At 43.5% G+C, this 18,549-nt stretch overlaps 1 protein-coding gene across 2 annotated transcripts in view; it reads right to left on the minus strand.

The window, feature by feature from the left end:
• LOC147885756 (GDT1-like protein 1, chloroplastic) overlaps window positions 1-18,549 on the minus strand; it is a 135,568-nt gene that overhangs the window by 65,292 nt on the left and 51,727 nt on the right. For both annotated transcript variants that reach the window (XM_087396921.1, XM_087396922.1), the window contains exon 7: window positions 12,052-12,126. In XM_087396921.1, the coding sequence (XP_087253047.1) occupies window positions 12,052-12,126 (75 nt within the window). The remainder of the gene's footprint in view (window positions 1-12,051; window positions 12,127-18,549) is intronic.

The raw sequence follows: 18,549 nt of genomic DNA on the forward strand, positions 1-18,549 counted from the left end.
CTGCTGCTGCTCTTCCAACTCAAGAACAATCAAGATGGGATGCAAGAGATGCAAATGCACATTCATGCATTGTTTTATCATGCAAGAGAATCATTATTCCACACATCCGGTCTTGCAGGACAGCAAAGGATGCTTGGGATAAATTGGCTTCTCTCTATCAGATACGCAATGAAGCTCGTGTTGCATATTTGAGAAGGCAATTACAGGAAGTGAATATGAACGAAGGTGAGTCAATCGATGCATATTTGACAAAGGTCAAGGACCTCATGGAACAGCTTGCCAACATTGATGAGGTGGTGCCAAATTCACAGCTTGTCAGTACCACATTGAATGGACTGCCAGATACATATCAAGGGTTTGCTACAACCCTTCGATTAGTGGCCATGGGTGATCCAGACCACTATTCTTTTGACCAGCTAGTTACTTTGCTTTTGCGGGAAGAGCAAAGTAGAGCTAACAGACAAGCCATTATTCCTGATCATGCATTTGCTTCGCAGCAGACATGAAGAGGCAAGGCTTCCAAGCCTATCGGCAAGCCAAAATCTGCGCACAGCAGCTGCAATTCCTCTACGCATAGCAGCTGCAATTCCTCCCATGCATCTAAAAATACAGCAGATAAGGGAAAGAAAAAAAGATGCAACTATTGTCGCAAGCCTCGACATGACATTTCAGAATGCAGGAAGCGCATTGCTTCGGAGAAAAAGAAAGCAGGATTGAAAGTTAATGCCTCACATAACATTGAATCCCATGAGCCAGTAGATGCTTCACATGCACATGCTCTTCAGGATGATTGGGCATGGGCTGTCCATTGCTCATTTGATCCCTCCAAAGCTGATGCACTCTTTACTGCTAATGATGCTCAGTCCTGGTACTTTGATAGTGGTGCTTCCAAGCATGTCACATCTTGCAGACAGTTGTTTCATTCTCTAACTGATGCACCTCGAGGGGGGACTGTTACATGTGCCAATAATGCTTCATATGCTGTAAAAGGAGTTGGAGATGTGCAGCTCACATCCATTTCCAGCAATCCTGTCACTCTGACAAATGTTCTTTTTGTGCCTGGCATTGAAGTCAACTTGATTTCAATTTCAGCAATTGCTACTTCAGGTTTCAGAGTAATTTTTGATGGCTACCGAAGCCTAGTATATGATCTTCGTGATGACAATGCCATAGTTCTCACTGGCACTTTGCAAAAAGGGTTTATCACCTGGATCATCATTCAGCTGCACTTTCTATTGAAGCATTGGCTATTTCAAATTCACAGCTTGCTGAAACTCATCTTTGGCATGAGAGAATGGGCCATCTCAATTATAGAGCTCTTGCAAAGCTACATTCACAGCAAATGGCAAATGATGTACCTCAGACTCGCACAGTTTCCAAACATGTGTGTGAGGGTTGTCTTTTGGGTAAAATGCATCGGTTTCCTTTTCAAAAGAATTGTCCAAAACTCTCACAAAGGAAATTGCAGCTAGTACACAGTGATGTCTATGGCCCAATGAGGACAAATGCCATTGGAGGATACATGAATTTCATGACTCTCATTGATGATTTCACAAGGTATTGCTGGGTATATCCTTTAAAGGCCAAATCTGAAGTTTTCTTATGCTTTCAGAGATGGCTGAATATGGTTGAGAATGAATCAAGAAACAAGCTTGTCACCCTCAACACAGATAAGGGGCGTGAGTATATGTCAAAGGAGTTTGATGCATTTCTATCCTCACGGGGCATTTTTCACTCATGCACTACTCCTTACACTCCTCAGCAGAATCCTGTTTCTGAAAGGAAAAACAGGTCCACAATGGAGATGGCCAGATGCATGCTTAAGGCCAAGTCTTTGCCCAATAAATTTTGGCTTGATGCAGTAATGTGTGGCAACTATGTGCTGAATAGATCACCTACATGGGCATTAAAGACTATTTATGAAGCATGGAAAGGCAGGAAGCCTTTACTTTCACACATGAAAGTTTTTGGGTCTCTTGCATATGTTCATGTACCATCTCAGCTGAGACATAAGCTTGATGACAACGCAATCAAATGCATATTCATTGGTTACAGCCAGGAGAGCAGAGGGTATCGGTTATATCAACCAAATACTGGGAAGATTATTGTCAGTAGAGATGTGATCTTTGCTGAACATTCAGCTTCTCCTCTTGTGGACTGCAAAGCAAAGCCAGATGTTGACATGTTTGATGCCTTTGATTCTTGGTTACCTCTGCCATCATCAGAGGAGGATTTTGAGCAGCAACATGAGCCTCCTGCAGGCCCTCCACTAAGCAATAATCAGCCTCAACCTCATGCTGATTTGCAGGTTTCTCTTCCGGCACAAAATGATCCCACTACTCATGATGCAGTCATTGAAGAAAGAGCTGTCAATAGACAGCAAAGGCAAGTTCCCAGATGGCTTCTTGATACCTTGAGAAACAGCAAACAAGATCACCCTTTTGCTGCCCGGACAAGATCAGGGAATAGAGAGCATGGTCACTTTCTTGAGTTTGCACTCCTTGCTACAGCTTGCAATGAAGAGCCTTTGTGCCATAAAGATGCTTTTGACAGCAAAGAGTGGATGGATGCAATTAAAGCTGAGTTACAATCTATTGCCAAAAATGACACATGGGAATTAGTAGATCTCCCACCACGCAAGCATGCCATTGGAATGCAGTGGGTCTACAAATTAAAAAGGAAATCTGATGGCAGCATAGATCGATACAAAGCCCGTCTTGTTGCAAAAGGGTATGCCCAACAACAAGGCATTGACTTTGAGGAGACATTTGCTCCCACATCCAGGATTACTACCATTCGATGTGTCATTGCCATTGCAGCCCATCATCATTGGCAAGTGCACCAACTTGACATCAAGACCGCTTTTCTTCATGGGGATCTGCAGGAAGAAGTCTATGTCACACAACCTCCTGGCTTTGAGGTTGTTAATTCTGAAAATAAGGTATGCCGGCTTAGAAAAGCCCTTTATGGTTTGAAGCAGGCACCCAGGGCATGGTATGCCAAAATTCATGCACACTTACTATCCCTTAATTTTCAGAATAGTCCCACAGAACCCACTCTTTATGTCCGTGGGAGTGGACCTGATTTTTTAGTGCTGATCTTATATGTGGATGATATGCTTCTCACGGGCCCAGATACTCAACAAATTGCAGCTTTCAAGGCTGATTTGCAGCAGATTTTTGAAATGTCAGACATGGGACGGCTCCATTATTATTTGGGCATTCAGTTTGCTCATGTTGAGGGGGGTATCATGATGTCTCAGTCCAAGTATATTGGATAGCTCCTTGATCGTTTTCAGTTTGAGGATTGCAAGCCAATCTCTACTCCAGTGGACCTTGGCTTCAAATTCTCAGCTCATGATGGGAGCCCACCATGTGATATCACTCTTTATCAGCAGGCTGTTGGATTCCTTATTTATTTATGTCACACCAGACCTGACTTGCAGTATGCAGTATCTCAGCTCAGCAGATTCATGCACATGCCCAGTTCACAGCATTGGCAGGCAGTGAAGAGAGTTTTCAGATATCTCAGAGGCACTCAGGATTTAGCCCTCTTCTATGGTGATCAGGGTTCACTTACCATGCATGCTTACACGTATACTGACTAGGTAGGATGTTCCGACACCAGAGTGTCACATACTGGCAATTGTTTTTTGCTTGGCAATTCATGTATTTCTTGGCTCAGCAAGAAGCAACCGACAGTTGCCACGTCTAGTTGTGAGGCTGAGTACGGGGCAGATTTCACCGCTACAGTAGAGTGTGTTTGGCTTCGACAGTTACTTACAGATCTTGGTATTTGCCAGACATCCTCCACTATTGTCTACACTGACAGCCAGAGTGCTTTGGCCATTGCGCGTAACCCAGTGTTTCATGCGCGTACCAAGCATATTGAAGTTCACTATCATTATGTTCGGGAGCGGTTGTCCGCAGGAGACATAGAGTTGTCCTATCTTCCCACAAAGGACAACATCGCAGATATATTTACAAAGGCACTTCCTCGTCCCAAGTTCGAAGTCTTCCGACAGGCTTTACACTTGGTTCCCTTTGTTACATGATCTGACATTCCTTGTACATTCATAGGTGGCTATATCCTTTTGGATGAACATGTGCCACCATGACCAGAAACTACCAGGTACTCTGAGACATTTCCAGAGTACTTCAGCCCATCCCATGGAGGGGGGTTTGTAGGCCATCTTCTGGTGGTTCTAGTGATGCCCTATATGCCATGGTATGTGCCTTGTAGGCATAAGTGTAGGCACTTACAGTGTTAGTGCCTTCTAGGCCACATAGGACACTTAGTCCTATGTGACACCTAGGACACTTAGTCCTAGGTCTAGGTACAAGTACTTTGTACTTGTGTTTCTTCATATCATCTAAGTTTTGATGTGACTGCTCTATCAACTCGTCTTGTACCTGCACTCTCTCTCTTTGTTTCATACCTTCAAGGTTATCGAGGATTTAATGCAGCCCAAATGTTCTCAAGAATCAACCCAGTTGTTGATTGAGCAATATTGAATCCTGATCTCAATGTTGAGGAGAAAGAAGAATATTTGAAGATGTTGCAGAAATACCCCAATTTGTTTATCACTTCTTATGAGGAGATCAGGGGATTTAAAGGGAAGCCTCTAAGGATTGGGCTGAAGGAAGGTGCCAAACCTGTTTTTCAGAAAATAAGGAGATTAAGCCCGGAACAGAAAGATGTGCTGAAGGAAGAGGTGGATAAGCTTCTCAAGGCAGGAATAATTTATCATGTAGTTCACTCTGATTGGATAAGTCATGTGGTCATAGTGCTAAAAGGTGTAGACAAATGGAGAGTTTGTGTTGATTACAAACCTCTGAATGCAGTGACAAAGAGAAACCACTATCCTCTGTCTTTTCTGGATGATATTCTTGATAAAGTGGCACGTCATGAAATGTACAGCTTGTGTGACGGATATTCAGGGTACTTCCAGATAGCCATAGCCCCAGAAGATCAAATCAAGACTACCTTCATTACCCCCTGGGGCTATTTTTGTTACAGGAAAATGCCTTTTCGAGTTACCAACGGCCCCTCGCACTATCGGGAGATTTCAGATCTGATTTTATCACCCTTCCTGGATAAATTTTGTAAAGTTTTTATTGATGACATCTGTGTGTACAGTGGAAGAAGGGAGCACTGTGGAAAGCTGGATCAGGTATTCTATGAGATTGATAATAATGGTGGTCAATTAAATCCTAAGAAAACTCAGTTAGCTCGGACCAGCATTAAAATATTGGGGCATATTGTATCTGAGAATGGGATTGAGCCGGATCCAGGTAAAGTAAAAGCTTTAGTTATGCTCTCCTCTCCTGAGAATACCAAGCAGTTGCATGCCTTTCTCCAGAAGGTGAAGTATCTGTCGAGATTTATTCATATGTTATATCAGATTTTGTATCCCCTTCAGCAGGTGGTAAAATCTGAGACTCTGAAATGGACGACAGAGAGTGAGGAGGTGTTTGAGGCAGTTAAGGAATCCTTGACTCATATTTCAAGTGTAAAGCCACCAGATTATTCCAGGACTTTTTATGTGAATCCGTCTGTAGGACCAGATGCTATTGGTGCTATGCTTTTGCAACAGGGAGAGGGTTCCAGATATATGAGGCCAATCTACTATGCCAATAGGGTGAAGAGTGAAGTAGAAAGAAAGTATTCAGCGGCTGAATTAGTCTTGGCTAGCCTCTTGTATGCCTGTAGGAGATTTCGGTCTTATCTATTGTCCAGGCCTTTTGTGGTTCTCACTTCATGTTCACTACTACCTCATATGTTGAATAGTACAAACATCTCCAGGAACATGATTAAATGGATAGTAGAGTTACAGGAGTACTCTTTTACCTTCTTGGTTGAGAACTCTACCAGAGCTTCCTTGGCTGATCTCCTCACCTATAAGGAAGGACCTATTTTAGTTGAAGATGTGGAGAAGAACACTGACATGAATGAAGAAAAAGTACTAGAGGATGCATTTGTTTTACACTTTGATGGATCCTACAAAAAAAGTTTAAATAAAAGTACAGGAGGAATTGTCATTTATGATCCTGGAGGAAATGAGATTCGGAAAATGGGAATTCAGCTTGAAGCCAACAGTAATAATGAAGCTGAATATGCAGCCCTCTTCGAAGGTTTGAAAGTATGCATTAGTCTGGGTATTAAGAGACTCATGATTAAGGGAGATGCTCTGTTGGTTGTGAAGCAAATTTTAGGGGTCTGGAAGGGTAAGCATGTTCATCTGAAGAGATGGATAAGTGCGGTGAAGAAACTGTTAAATCAATTGGATGCCTGGACACTCTAGCATATTGAAAGAGGTAAGAATGTAAATGCACATGATGCTGCGCAGGAAATTACAGCAGCCTATGTTGATGCAGTAGGAGTGCGGGAACCCTTATACAAAGGAAGGGAGACATTAGCTTGTGAGGAAAGCTTCCTATTAACTGGTAAAGTGCCTGAAGAAGTTCCAAAACAAAGAAAACGTAGATTTATTAAAAGCTGAACTTATTATTGTCTGGTAGATGATGTTCTTTACATGAAAGGGGCTGATCTGGTGCTCAGAAGAATTCCCTCCAGAGAGACATAAGACATTGGTGCAAGTCATGCCTACAGTGTCTGCAAATGAGTAAGAGGATCTTACATCCAGAACTCAGAAATATCATACTTGCTTATGATATTTTCGAGAAATGGGGAATAGATGCCATCGGTCCTCTACCCATGACAGCCGGGGGAAATTATTATATGCTGATAGCTGTGGATCGTTTGACGAGATGGGCTGAAGCACGAGCAGTACGGGCTGTCAATGCAAAATCTGTATGTAAGTTTGTGTATGAGGATATCTGCTGTAGATTTGGTGTACCACTGGAGTTGCTTTCTGATAGAGGTCCAGGTTTCAGGAGTGAAATGATGGATTTATTATGTGGTAAGCTCAGGATTAAACACAGATATGCAAGTCCGTATTACCCTCAATGTAATGGGATGAATGAAAAATTTAATGGTTTGTGTACTAATATCATGGGAAAGATCATGAGAACCTATGAGAAGGAGTGGGATCTTGCTTTGCACTGGGCTTTATGGGCTTACAGAGTTGCAGTAAAAGAAGGCACCCAGTTTTCACCATTTCATCTTGTTTATGGGAAAGAAGCTCTGTTGCCCTTAGAAGTACAAATTCCTGCATTACAGATGTTAATGAAGATAAATGAGGATTCGAATTCTACTTTCCAGAACCGGTTATTGGATTTGTAGGAAGTACAACTAGATAGACAAAAGGCAGTGGAACATTATGCTTTAGTTCAAGAGGAGAATCAGAAGAGAGCAAACAGGAAATTCAGGGATAAGAAAATCAAGGAGGGTGATCTAGTTTTGAGATACAACAGTAGTCTGGATTCTACCTTCAAGAAGAAATTTGTGACCAAATGGGATGGACCTTTTCGTATGACGAAGAAATTCAAAAATGGATCATATCAACTTGAGGATTTGGATGGTCAGCAGCATAAGAATAGAGTTAAAGGCTTCAGACTTTCATAGGATCATGAGTGTGGGCGGCTGTGGACCTGCTGTGATGAAACCAGATAAGCCGGAAGACCTCATGGATGAGGATATCTCTGAAGAAATGCAAATCTTATATCCCTCTATCTGCAAGACATGAATATCTGCAGACTTGGGGATGGGCAAAATGATAGGATAAAATTTGTATCGAGTTTTTTAGCACTGTATATAGATGTGGGTAGGCACATAGTTGTACACATCTAGGGTAGGTGTAAGCTTTTGGCATTTGTGGATTTTTCTTTCACAAGCATGATGGACTAATGTATATTTTTTTGAGATAATAAAGTATGTTTTGCAGGGACTTCATGGGAAATGATGAAATGCAATGTGGTTGTACCAGACTTCCAGAGCAAGGGTGTCTAGTGTGTGGTCAAGTGAAATGTTTTTGGGGTCATGTAAAAGAATAGAGTTAATGGCTTCAGACTAAAGAAATACTTTCATAGGATCATGAGTGTGGGCGGCTGTGGACCTGCTGTAATGAAACCAGATAAGCCGGAAGACCTCATGGATGAGGATATCTCTGAAGAAATGCAAATCTTATATCCCTCTATCTGCAAGACATGAACGTCTGCAGACTTGGGGATGGGCAAAATGATAGGATAAAATCTGTATCGAGTTTTTTAGCACGGTATATAGCTGTGGGTAGGCACATAGTTGTACACATCTAGGGTAGGTGTGGGCTTTTGGCATTTGTGGATTTTTTTTTCACAAGCATGATGGACTGATGTATATTTTTTTGAGATAATAAAGTATGTTTTGCAGGGACTTCATGGGAAATGATGAAATACAATGTGGTTGTACCAGACTTCCAGAGCAAGGGTGTCTAGTGTGTGGTCAAGTGAAATGTTTTTGGGGTCATGTAAAGTCAAGTCATGAAGGGTTTTTTTTATATTTTCCCGAATCAATGTGCACTTGCATGTTACGGGAATTGGATATGTTTTGCTGCTCATGTCAAGGGGCTTTTTATGTGTGTGTACAGGGGTCCATGCAAGCTTTAATGTGCATGCTAATGTGTGTGGAAATTGTGTGACTAAAGGTCCCAAATGTGCATTTAACGTGATTTGGGGGAAATGTCTTGAGAGTGGTAGAATGTCACTGATGAGGTGGCAAATTAGGCTGAGGTGGCTGGACTGATTAGGAAGGCATCCTGCTCATCCAAAGGTGGCTACGTGATGGATGAAGGGATGCTTCTAGTCGACGAGCTGGACGTAGATGAAAGTGACAGCTTGCAGGAGGATTCGGGAAGGAGTTCATGGGCACACGGAAGATGATCACGAAAAGAAGGGGAGGAGAACGGAGAAGTTCAGGGGGAGTGGCTGAGGTGAGCAGGATCGTGCAAGAAAGAATGCTTGCTGGAGGTATGGAAGATGCCTAAGGGTAGCCTTGTATCGGGTGATGTGCGTGGGTTGAGGGCTGGAAAGAGCCGTACGGGCTTTGTACGGGCTGATGCAGGGGACCGTGTACAGGAGGAGCAATTGAATGCCAGCTAATGCTGCTGATACGGCGACGTACAGACGGGCATTAAATTCTACGTACGGGCTGGTATAGAATCTCAAGCGTGGGCTTGTACGGGCTGCAGTACAAGTTTGTACGGGGCTTAATTGCTGATTGGTACGGGCTGGTAGTATGGTGCCTTGATTGCAGGCTGTACGGGCACTTTGGGTCATTAAAGATGTCTTCTACGAGCTGTACGGAGGATGATCGTCATTGAATGCAGGCTGTACGGACTACTGTGCATGGTTGTACGGGGTGTAAGTACCTGCTATCGTACGTATGATTGTACGGCTGCTTGTACGGTGAACGTACCTGCAGGTTTACAGATGATTGTACCCGCTAGTTCTTCTTTTGGACAGCTTGTGGGCACGAGGGTCATAGGCTGACCGTTGCCTCAAGTTGTGTACTCATGATTGGGCAGTGTTAAATGCTAACTACCTGGGAGTGAGCAAAGCAATGATTACAGAAGAATGCACACAAAGGTTATGCTTGGGGGTCTTGTTGGCCATTGAGCAGTGGGCTGTGGGTTCATAGTATTCTGAGGCTGACTGTCTTCTGAGTTTTTTTTGGGGGAAGTTCAGTTCTAAGTTCAGTCTGTTTCGGGCTGTGTAGTCTTTCCCCTCTTTCAAAGAGTCTGTGTGTTCCTGTATGTGTGTTCTAGTCAGATTGTGTGGGAGATTGACTTGTTATTTGTGTGCTCTAGATATCTGCTCTGGAACCTGGTTCATAAGCTCATCATCTACGAGCCCACATTGCAGCTAATCCCTATGAAGTCTCACCTATCTGACGTGGTGAAGTACATAATTCCTGGTTGTCTTTCCATTTTTTCCTTATCAACGTATCCATTGAATGCTTGCAGAAAGAGCATTTTCATGCACTTCGTTTCAAAGATGAGATTTTAGATCACGTGGCTGTACATGAAAGGTATAGTATATGCAATGGGTACTCAGGACATCCAGATTCACATCGTAGAAGAAGATCTGAGAAAAACAACGTTTGTAACACCCTAAAGGACATATGCATGCTATTTGGTGTGGGCAATGCGCCACCTAGCTATTGGGTGTTGGAAGCAATGGAAGCTCAAAAATGGAAGCACAATGGAGAAAAACGAGTTGCTATAATAGATTGCTGCAAAACTGAAGTGTGGAGGCTCAAGGGAGAGCCAACATAACAAAACCGAAGTGTGGAGGCTCAAGGTATAAGTGGCATCTATGGATAGCCCATGAGATAGCCTACAAACCCCCCTCCATGGTATGGGCTGAAGTATCCTCAACATGACTCATGATACCTAAATATCTAGTGTCATGGTTGTACATGTTCGTCCCGTAGGATAAAGCAACCTATGACTGTACAAAGTACAACAGATCAAGTTACAAAAGGTACTAAGTTTAAAGCTTGCCGAAAAGCCTCAAACTTAGGTGGAGGTAGAGCCTTCGTAAAAAGATCTGCCAAGTTGTCTTCAGTGGGAACATAAGACAACTCAATATCACCTGTTGATAATCGCTCTCTGACATAGTGATAGTGAACCTCAATGTGCTTTGTGCGAGCATGGAAAACTAGATTCCGTGCGACAGCCAAAGCACTCTAACTATCAATGAAGATGACGGTAGGAGCAGTCTGACATGCACAAAGATCTGCAAGCAGCTTCCGAAGCCAAACACACTCCACTGTAGCTGTAAAAGCCGCTTTGTACTCAGCTTCACAGCTAGAAGTAGCAACTGTACTCTGCTTCTTGCTGAACCAAGAAACACAAGAAGTACCAAGCATAAAACAGTTGCCACTATGTGACACACGAGTGTCAGAACAACCAGCCCAATCACTATCAGTGAACCCATGCATGACAAGCGAAGTATCAGCCCCATAAAGAAGGCCTAAATGTTGAGTGCCTTTAAGATATCTGAAAACATGCATCACGGCATGCCAATGGTGCATAGATGGGCTGTGCATATATCTGCTCAACTGTGAGACAGCATACTGTAGATCAGGTCTCATATGGCATACGTAAATCAAACAACCAACTACCTACTGATAGAGAGTGACATCACATGTACCGCTGCCATCCTCAGAAGAGAAGTGAAAACCAGTCTCTAATGGTGTGGATACTGGCTTGCAATCCTCAAACTGAAAACGCTGCAAAAGATGTCCAATGTACTTGGATTGTGACATCAAAATGCCCCCCTCACTGCTAGCAAATTGAATGCCTAGATAGTAGTGCAGAAGACCAAGATCAGACATAGCAAATGTCTGCTGCAAAACAATTTTAAAATCTGCAATTTGCTGAGCATGTGTCCCAGTTACAAGCATGTCATCCACATAAAGGACTAAAATCAGCAAATCTGTCCCACGCTTGCGGAAGTAAAGGGTAGCCTCTGTAGGGCTGTTCTGAAAGCCAAGTGTGAGCAAATGAGAATGAATTCTCGAATACCAAGCCCAAGGTGCATGCTTCAATCCATAGAGTGCCTTTTTCAAGCCGCAGACCTTGCTTTCAGAACCTTCAACCTCAAAGCCAGGAGGTTGGAAAACATAGACCTCTTCCTGGAAATGCCCATGAAGGACAGCTGTCTTAATATCAAGCTGATGTATCTGCCAATGAAAGTGGGCGGCAAAGGAAATAACAATGCGAATGTGATCCTCGAAGTGGGAGCAAAAGTCTCCTCAAAGTCAATGCCATGCTGCTGAGCATAGCCCTTAGCAGCATGGCTACCCTTCACCCAAAGTATCTAAGACAATGTATTTAGCGTTCTTATCTCGTAGTATGTGCAAACCTAATCCTCTAAAGCAAAGATAGGGATTCATAGCCTTCTCTAGGTAGGCACTGGGGTAAAACTCACAGTGAGTTACCTCCAATTGTTAACCCCAAACATGAGGTCCTTCGCCTCACAAAACAAAGTGGTTTTTGTGATAGTGGATTACAAATCGCAATGATAATAAGTTTTTTAGCATACATTTATATACTAGATATATTCAGAATAGTTATAAAAGTGCAACAGCAGAAGCATTTATCTATACCTCTTGTTGTTCGTTCGTGACCGTAGAACCTTCCATTGATGTAGCTTCTTTAAGAGTCGAAACACCAAAGTATACCTTCAATATGTAAGCTTACATGGGTTAGAAGTGAACCACTCATAACTACGACTTTCATGATGGGAGATACAAGTCTACAAAAACCAAGAGCACTATTTGAACAAGATTACTTGGAGATACATCTAGATCATCATTTGAATGAAAACTACATTGGTACTTACATCTCCAAAACATTCATAGACTAACATAAATGTGGAGAAAAAGATAATGAGTCAGTATATGTCATTGGCATCCACATCCCATGTCATATTTCTTTACATGCTGCCACATCAGCAACACAGCAGGACAGATCCAGCATTACAGACGTCAACAAAACATGAAGATCCAAAAATGTAAAGTTGACATTTTCAGTCAAAAAGTCAACCTGTTGTGTAACCACTAACTATCTAATTTATACTGCAGATCACGGGAGCAGCACCATGGTTAATCCACCCAGCCAACCTTGCTGAAAACTAACGAGTAGACAGAGAATTCCGATATCAAAACATACGTGAAATTCCTTCTCTTCTCTCACTAGCCTCAACAAGCCCCATCTCCCTAGATAGATCTAGATGCCACATGTCATCCATATAGGGCCTTCCTAATGCAACATTTCACCCCTCTCTTGGGATGCATTAAATCCTTTGCCCCTAGGCACAATCTTCGCATTAGGCCCTTAGCCTTAGATCTACCTAGTCTGGTGCTATCAACCCTCACCTAGGACCTTGACATTAATTCCCTCCCGATCATTTACATGAAGCGCAAACAAATATATTACAAAGATAGATCCTTTAAGGGAAATGTCGACTGATTCTTCCGAGGTCATGCTACCTCGGCTAGAGCGTAACATTCCTTCCCTCTTCAGACATCAGCGTCCTCGATGATAAAATCTGGGAACACTCTCCGCAACTGGTATATGGATTCCCAGGTAGCTTCGGATAGAGGCTGACCATGCCATGCAACCAACACCGTGGGTATCTTCCGATTTCGTATTTGCATTGTTCCTCGGTCCAGGATTCTTGTTGGTTTGCGCCTCGCATTATCCTCTATCTCCTGAAACAAAACCACACCTTCGATTAGTGAGTCACCTGTATGTAAAAATTTCTTTAAGCGCGAAACATGAAAAACCGGGTGCACCTTACACCCCTGTGGCAATTCTAATTTATAGGCTACCTTGCCTATTCTCTTTAGAATTAACCACGGCCCACAGTATCGAGGTGATAACTTAGCACACTCTCTTGAAGTTAACGACTTCGAGTGCGAAGGAACTCTGAGAAAAACTCTTTCTCCTTCCTTAAATACTCTTATAGACCGGTTTTCATCCGCATATACCTTGGCTCTATCCATAGCCTGGCGGATATTAGCTCTCGCAAGTGCTAGCATCTCCCGCATCTGAACTACAAAGTTCGCGGCACTAGGCACTTTCTGAGGTACTCCAACTATAGTTGGATTCGCTGGTCTATAACCATAGTTCAGCTCAAACGGACTAAACCCGGTAGAGGAATGTTTCCTATCATTATAGGCAAACTCCAACAATGGCAACCACTTGTCCCACGTATGTTGCCTCAATGACACATATGCCCTCAGCATATCCTCTAAAGTCTGGTTGACTCTCTCCGTCTGACCATCCGTCTCAGGATGATCCCCACTACTCATTCCCAACTCAGTCCTTAGTGTCTCAAATACCGCTGTCCAAAAATGACCGGTAAATCTGACATCTCTGTCTGACACTATGGATCTAGGCAATCCATGCAGACGAAATATATGTCTAATAAACAAATCCGCCACTTGCGGGCCACTAACAGACTCTCTAGTCGGAATGAAGTGAGCCATCTTGGTTAGACGATCAACCACCACAAGGATAGAATCATACCCTGCTTGTGTCGTAGGCAGCCCTACAATAAAGTCCATGGAAATGCTCTCCCACTTACCTAGTGGTATCTCCAAGGGCTGTAAAAGTCCGGGTGGCTTCACCCGCCCGGCCTTGCTTACCTGACACGAGAAACACCGTGTCACATATTCATGAATATGCTTTTTCATCTTTGGCCAAAAGAAATCTCGCTTTACGAGAACATATGTCTTCTCGACTCCTGGGTGTCCCGCACATGGGCTATCATGGCACTGTCGAATGACTCTCTGCCTGAGATCATTCTGACTAGGTACTACAACCTTGCCATTTCTAACTAGCATACCATCCCTTATGGTATATCTTGCATAAGTTTGGCCTTTTCTGGATGCCAGGTCATCATTTTCACTTTCCCCGGGCTAAACACATGAGCTTCAGGCCACAAGCTCTGAACAAACTCGTCCACCTTTTGAGTTTCTCTAATCTCGGTCATTAGAGCACTCTCTAATACCGTGAAACTCAGGTTGTGCATAATGCGAGACAACGCATCAGCCACCTTATTATCTTTTCCTCTTCGGTACCGAATCGTTAAATTAAACTCCTGCATGAGCTCTGCCCACCTAGCTTGGCGGCCCCTCAAGTCAGGCTGTTTACAAAAATGTTTCAGAGTATCATGATCCACATCCACATAAAACTCTGAACCATACAAATAATGCCTCCATGTTTTCAAAGCATGGATAACAGCATACAACTCCAATTCATGAGTTGGCCAATTCCTTTGAGAGGGAGAAAGCTTCTTGCTTACAAAGGCTACTGGCCTTCCCTCTTGAAGGAGAACTGCTCCTACCGCAATGCCACTTGCATCAGTTTCCAAGAACAACGGTTTCTGGGGATCAACTATTTTTAACACCGGTCCTGTAACCACAGCTTGTTTTATGGTGTTAAAACTTTCTTGTTGATTCTGTCTCCATATAAAAGGTACTTTATCTGAGGTCAGATCAGTTAATGGCGATACTATTTCGCAATATCCTTTGATATGCCTTCTATAAAACTGGACAAATCCCAAGAATGATCGCAATAATGCGGTCAGACTCTGAGGGATTGGCCAAGTTAGTATCGCAGCCACTTTCTTCGGATCCATTTCTACCTCCTCTAGAGTAATTATGAATCCTAAATATTCAAGCCTAACCATACACAGTATAGTTTCCTTTTTATTTACATAAAGACTGGCTTTCCTCAAAGTACTGAACACTACTCTTAAGTGTACACGATGCTCAGTAATACTTTTATTGAATATCAATATATCATCAATAAAATATACTACGAACTTTCCGATATACGGACGTAGTAAATCGTTCATAAGCATGACGAATGTCGCTGGAGCATTGGTAAGTCCGAAGGGCATTACCAAAAACTCATAATGACCAAACCTGCTTCTGAAAGCGGTTTTATGCACATCCTCGGCTCTAATCCGGATTTGATGGTAGCCACACTTAAGATCTATCTTGCTGAAAATCACGGCTCCATGTAATGCATCTAGCAAATCATCAATCCGAGCCATCGGATACCTGTGCTTAACAGTGATATTATTCAATGCTCTGTAATCTATACAGAGGCGAAACGTATCATCCTTTTTCTTCTTTAATATCACTGGCAAAGCACAAGGTGAGAAACTTGGTTGAATCTGCCCCAACTTGAGGTATTCTTCCAGTTGTCTACGCACCTCCGCCTCTTCAATAAAACTCATTCTATAGGGAGGCCTATTTACAGGTTCTGCCCTCGGAATCAGTTCAATCTTATGGTGAACATTCCGCTTTGGAGGTAACCCATAAGGAAGTTCATCTCTAAAACATTCAGAGAACTCCTCTGTTATAAGATTAGCCAGCTTGGCTATCTCACCACTTTGCGTAACATCAGTGCTAGCCGAAGAATCATCAACCGGCTCTACCGATGCTATGCAAAGGAATAAAAACTCTACTTGAGCTTTTCGGATTTCCATCACGGAAACCAACGGTCCCTGAGGTATATCTTTTTCACCTCACAAGACATAAAGCACATCATTCATCTTGAATTGATATACGCGCTTTTTCCAATCAATGGCTAGATTCTTCCTAGAATGCCACGCCATACCTAGGGCTATATCCGCATGAGCAAGCTTGGTCATTTCAAAATCAAGCTTCTCAGCATAGTCCTGAATTCGAAGCTCCAATTGGGTAACCCTTTGATCCCATACTTCAGTTGAACTTCCATCTGCCATCCTGACTGTATACGCATAGTCAGATGGACTTGTCTTTAATTTCAGCCTCTTCACGAGCTTGGAGTTAATCACATTGTGAGTTGACGCCGAGTCAAATAACACAATGACATCATGATTGGTCACTTGCCCTTTCATTTTAATTAACTCCGTATCATTAAAGGCTGTATATCCCGTTGCTACGGGCTTAGATAGGATGTTATCAGGTGCACTCGTTACTAGCTTAGCAACAGACACACATGACAAACAAGGTACTAACCTCCGAGAAGATCCCGCTAGCTGAATCTGCATCTCTTCCGCTCTGGGACTTCCCTCCATCTCCACATCGCACTCTGAGATCACCATCTCAGCCATCCGACGATCTTTGTTACGTGGACAATCCTTCCACTGATGAGGCTGAAGGCAACCAAAACATAAGCCTTCTCTCCTCGCTTTTTCCCTTTGTTCTGGGTTCAAGGGAGACTTAGACCAAGCCCGGGCTGCCATTGGGGTTACTTTCCTTTTCACTCCAATGGTGGTACTTGGTTTAGGAGTTTCAGCTAGTTTCGCCTGATTGGCTTGACCACTCGGCTGAGAAACACTCCCTCTACTAGTCCATTTCTTCTTAAACCCAGATTTCTTCGGATACCCATACTGGGTTCCGACCTGTGCAAACCCACTTGGCTTGCTGCCCTTGGCATCCTCATAGTTCAGGGCTATAGCTATTGCATCATCTAACGTGTTCGCGTACTTAGCCCGAACTTTCATTTTTATTCGATCATTCAATCCAAATATGAAATCTTTCACTTGGATTGATTGAGGCAGGGCTTCGTCAACCTTCATTACACTCTCTCGAAACTTATCAGTGTATTCTGCCACTGATAAATTTCTCTGACGAAGGTTCCTATATTGATCCCAAGCTCGAGATGCTTCGTCAGGAGGTAAGAAGTGTTTCCTGAACTCTCTTTTAAACCCCTCCCAGGTAGTGGATGCTATACCATCTTTTTGTTGTTTAATCCACCACCGATCCGCTGCCTCACTAAACATGTGGGTGGCCTTGCGGATCTTCTTGATGTCATTTCTGATTTCACAAGTGGCAAACGCCTCGTCCCATTTGTGTAACCAGGTCTCAATGACATCGGAGCTACGGTCGTTCATCCGACCAAAATACTTTTCCGGTCTGTAATTGGCAATATTTGGCACTTTAGCCTTCCTAGGCTCGACCGTATGGACACTAGACTCCGGTTCCATTGGAGCCTTTCCCTTCTCCTCTCGAGAGGGTCTGGCAGACATACTATGTATCGCTCTCCTAAGTTCGTACTGCCCTGCATTGGCCTGTAATTGCTATGCTAACAATTGTTGCAAGGCATCCTCCAGCAATGCAATCCTGCCAGATAAAGTGTGAGCTACTGGGCGCGACACCTGCTGGGTCGGCCGGACTCCTGATTCACCAGGGTCCCTCCTGGAAGCCCCTTCTTCTGCTTTCATTTAGTTCAATGGGTGTTTTGCTTTGTTTTGTTTTGTTTTGATTTTTTTTTTTTTTTTAAACACCGCTAGAAAGCTATATTTACAAGCTGACACAATTCAGTGTACTAACAGTCTGACACAATTCCCTATACTAGGGAATTCCTGCAATCCCACATGCACACTGACTAGGCATTTGACACAGGCATATATCCCAAATGGCGCTTTTCCCTATCCTAGGGAAGCTCCTGCAAACAAACTCAAGCTGTAGCACATAGGCATAACCACAAGCATAATCTGTCCCTGCTACAACATCAAAGCCTCATGCAGGCTGATCACTCACAAGATCCTGTCTATGAAAGTAGAGCATCACCCGACTAAATCGAGAAGAAAAAAAAACAACACGAAACTAATGGAGGTCAAAGAGAGCTCCCTGGTCACAACGATTTCACCACTTCTTGGTTCCATGCAGATCCAGCCACACTCCTGCGACCAATCTGCAGTCACAGCTCTTGTACTGGCTGCTTGGTGTTCGAAATCTTGAGCATCCGTGCGCCAGGGAAGCAGGTCACAGTTACTACGGGCCACCAGACTGTCCTGCGTCGCCTCTGCACTCCTAACCTGTCGTCCGCTCCAGATCACCGCTTACCTGCTCGCTGCCCAAATCCTGATTATGGGCCACCTGCTCGTTGACTAGCGCTCCACGCCTATCGTCTGCTCCAGATCGCGTGTAGCACCAACTTTCCGTCGCAATCACGCTCCTAGCACCTTCCCTTGGGCTTTCTGTTGATCTGCGTCAGTCCCAGACTATCAATGTCGAAGGGCCTTACAAGATGATCATCAACCATTTCGTCGATCCCTTCCTTTCCTGCGCTCTGCGACAAGCTTGCGTAGGCCAGCG

Source organism: Dipteris shenzhenensis, chromosome 25 (genome assembly GCF_047967505.1).
Source record: "Dipteris shenzhenensis isolate YYH24624 ecotype China chromosome 25, Dip_SZ_1.0, whole genome shotgun sequence".
NCBI lineage: Eukaryota > Viridiplantae > Streptophyta > Polypodiopsida > Gleicheniales > Dipteridaceae > Dipteris > Dipteris shenzhenensis.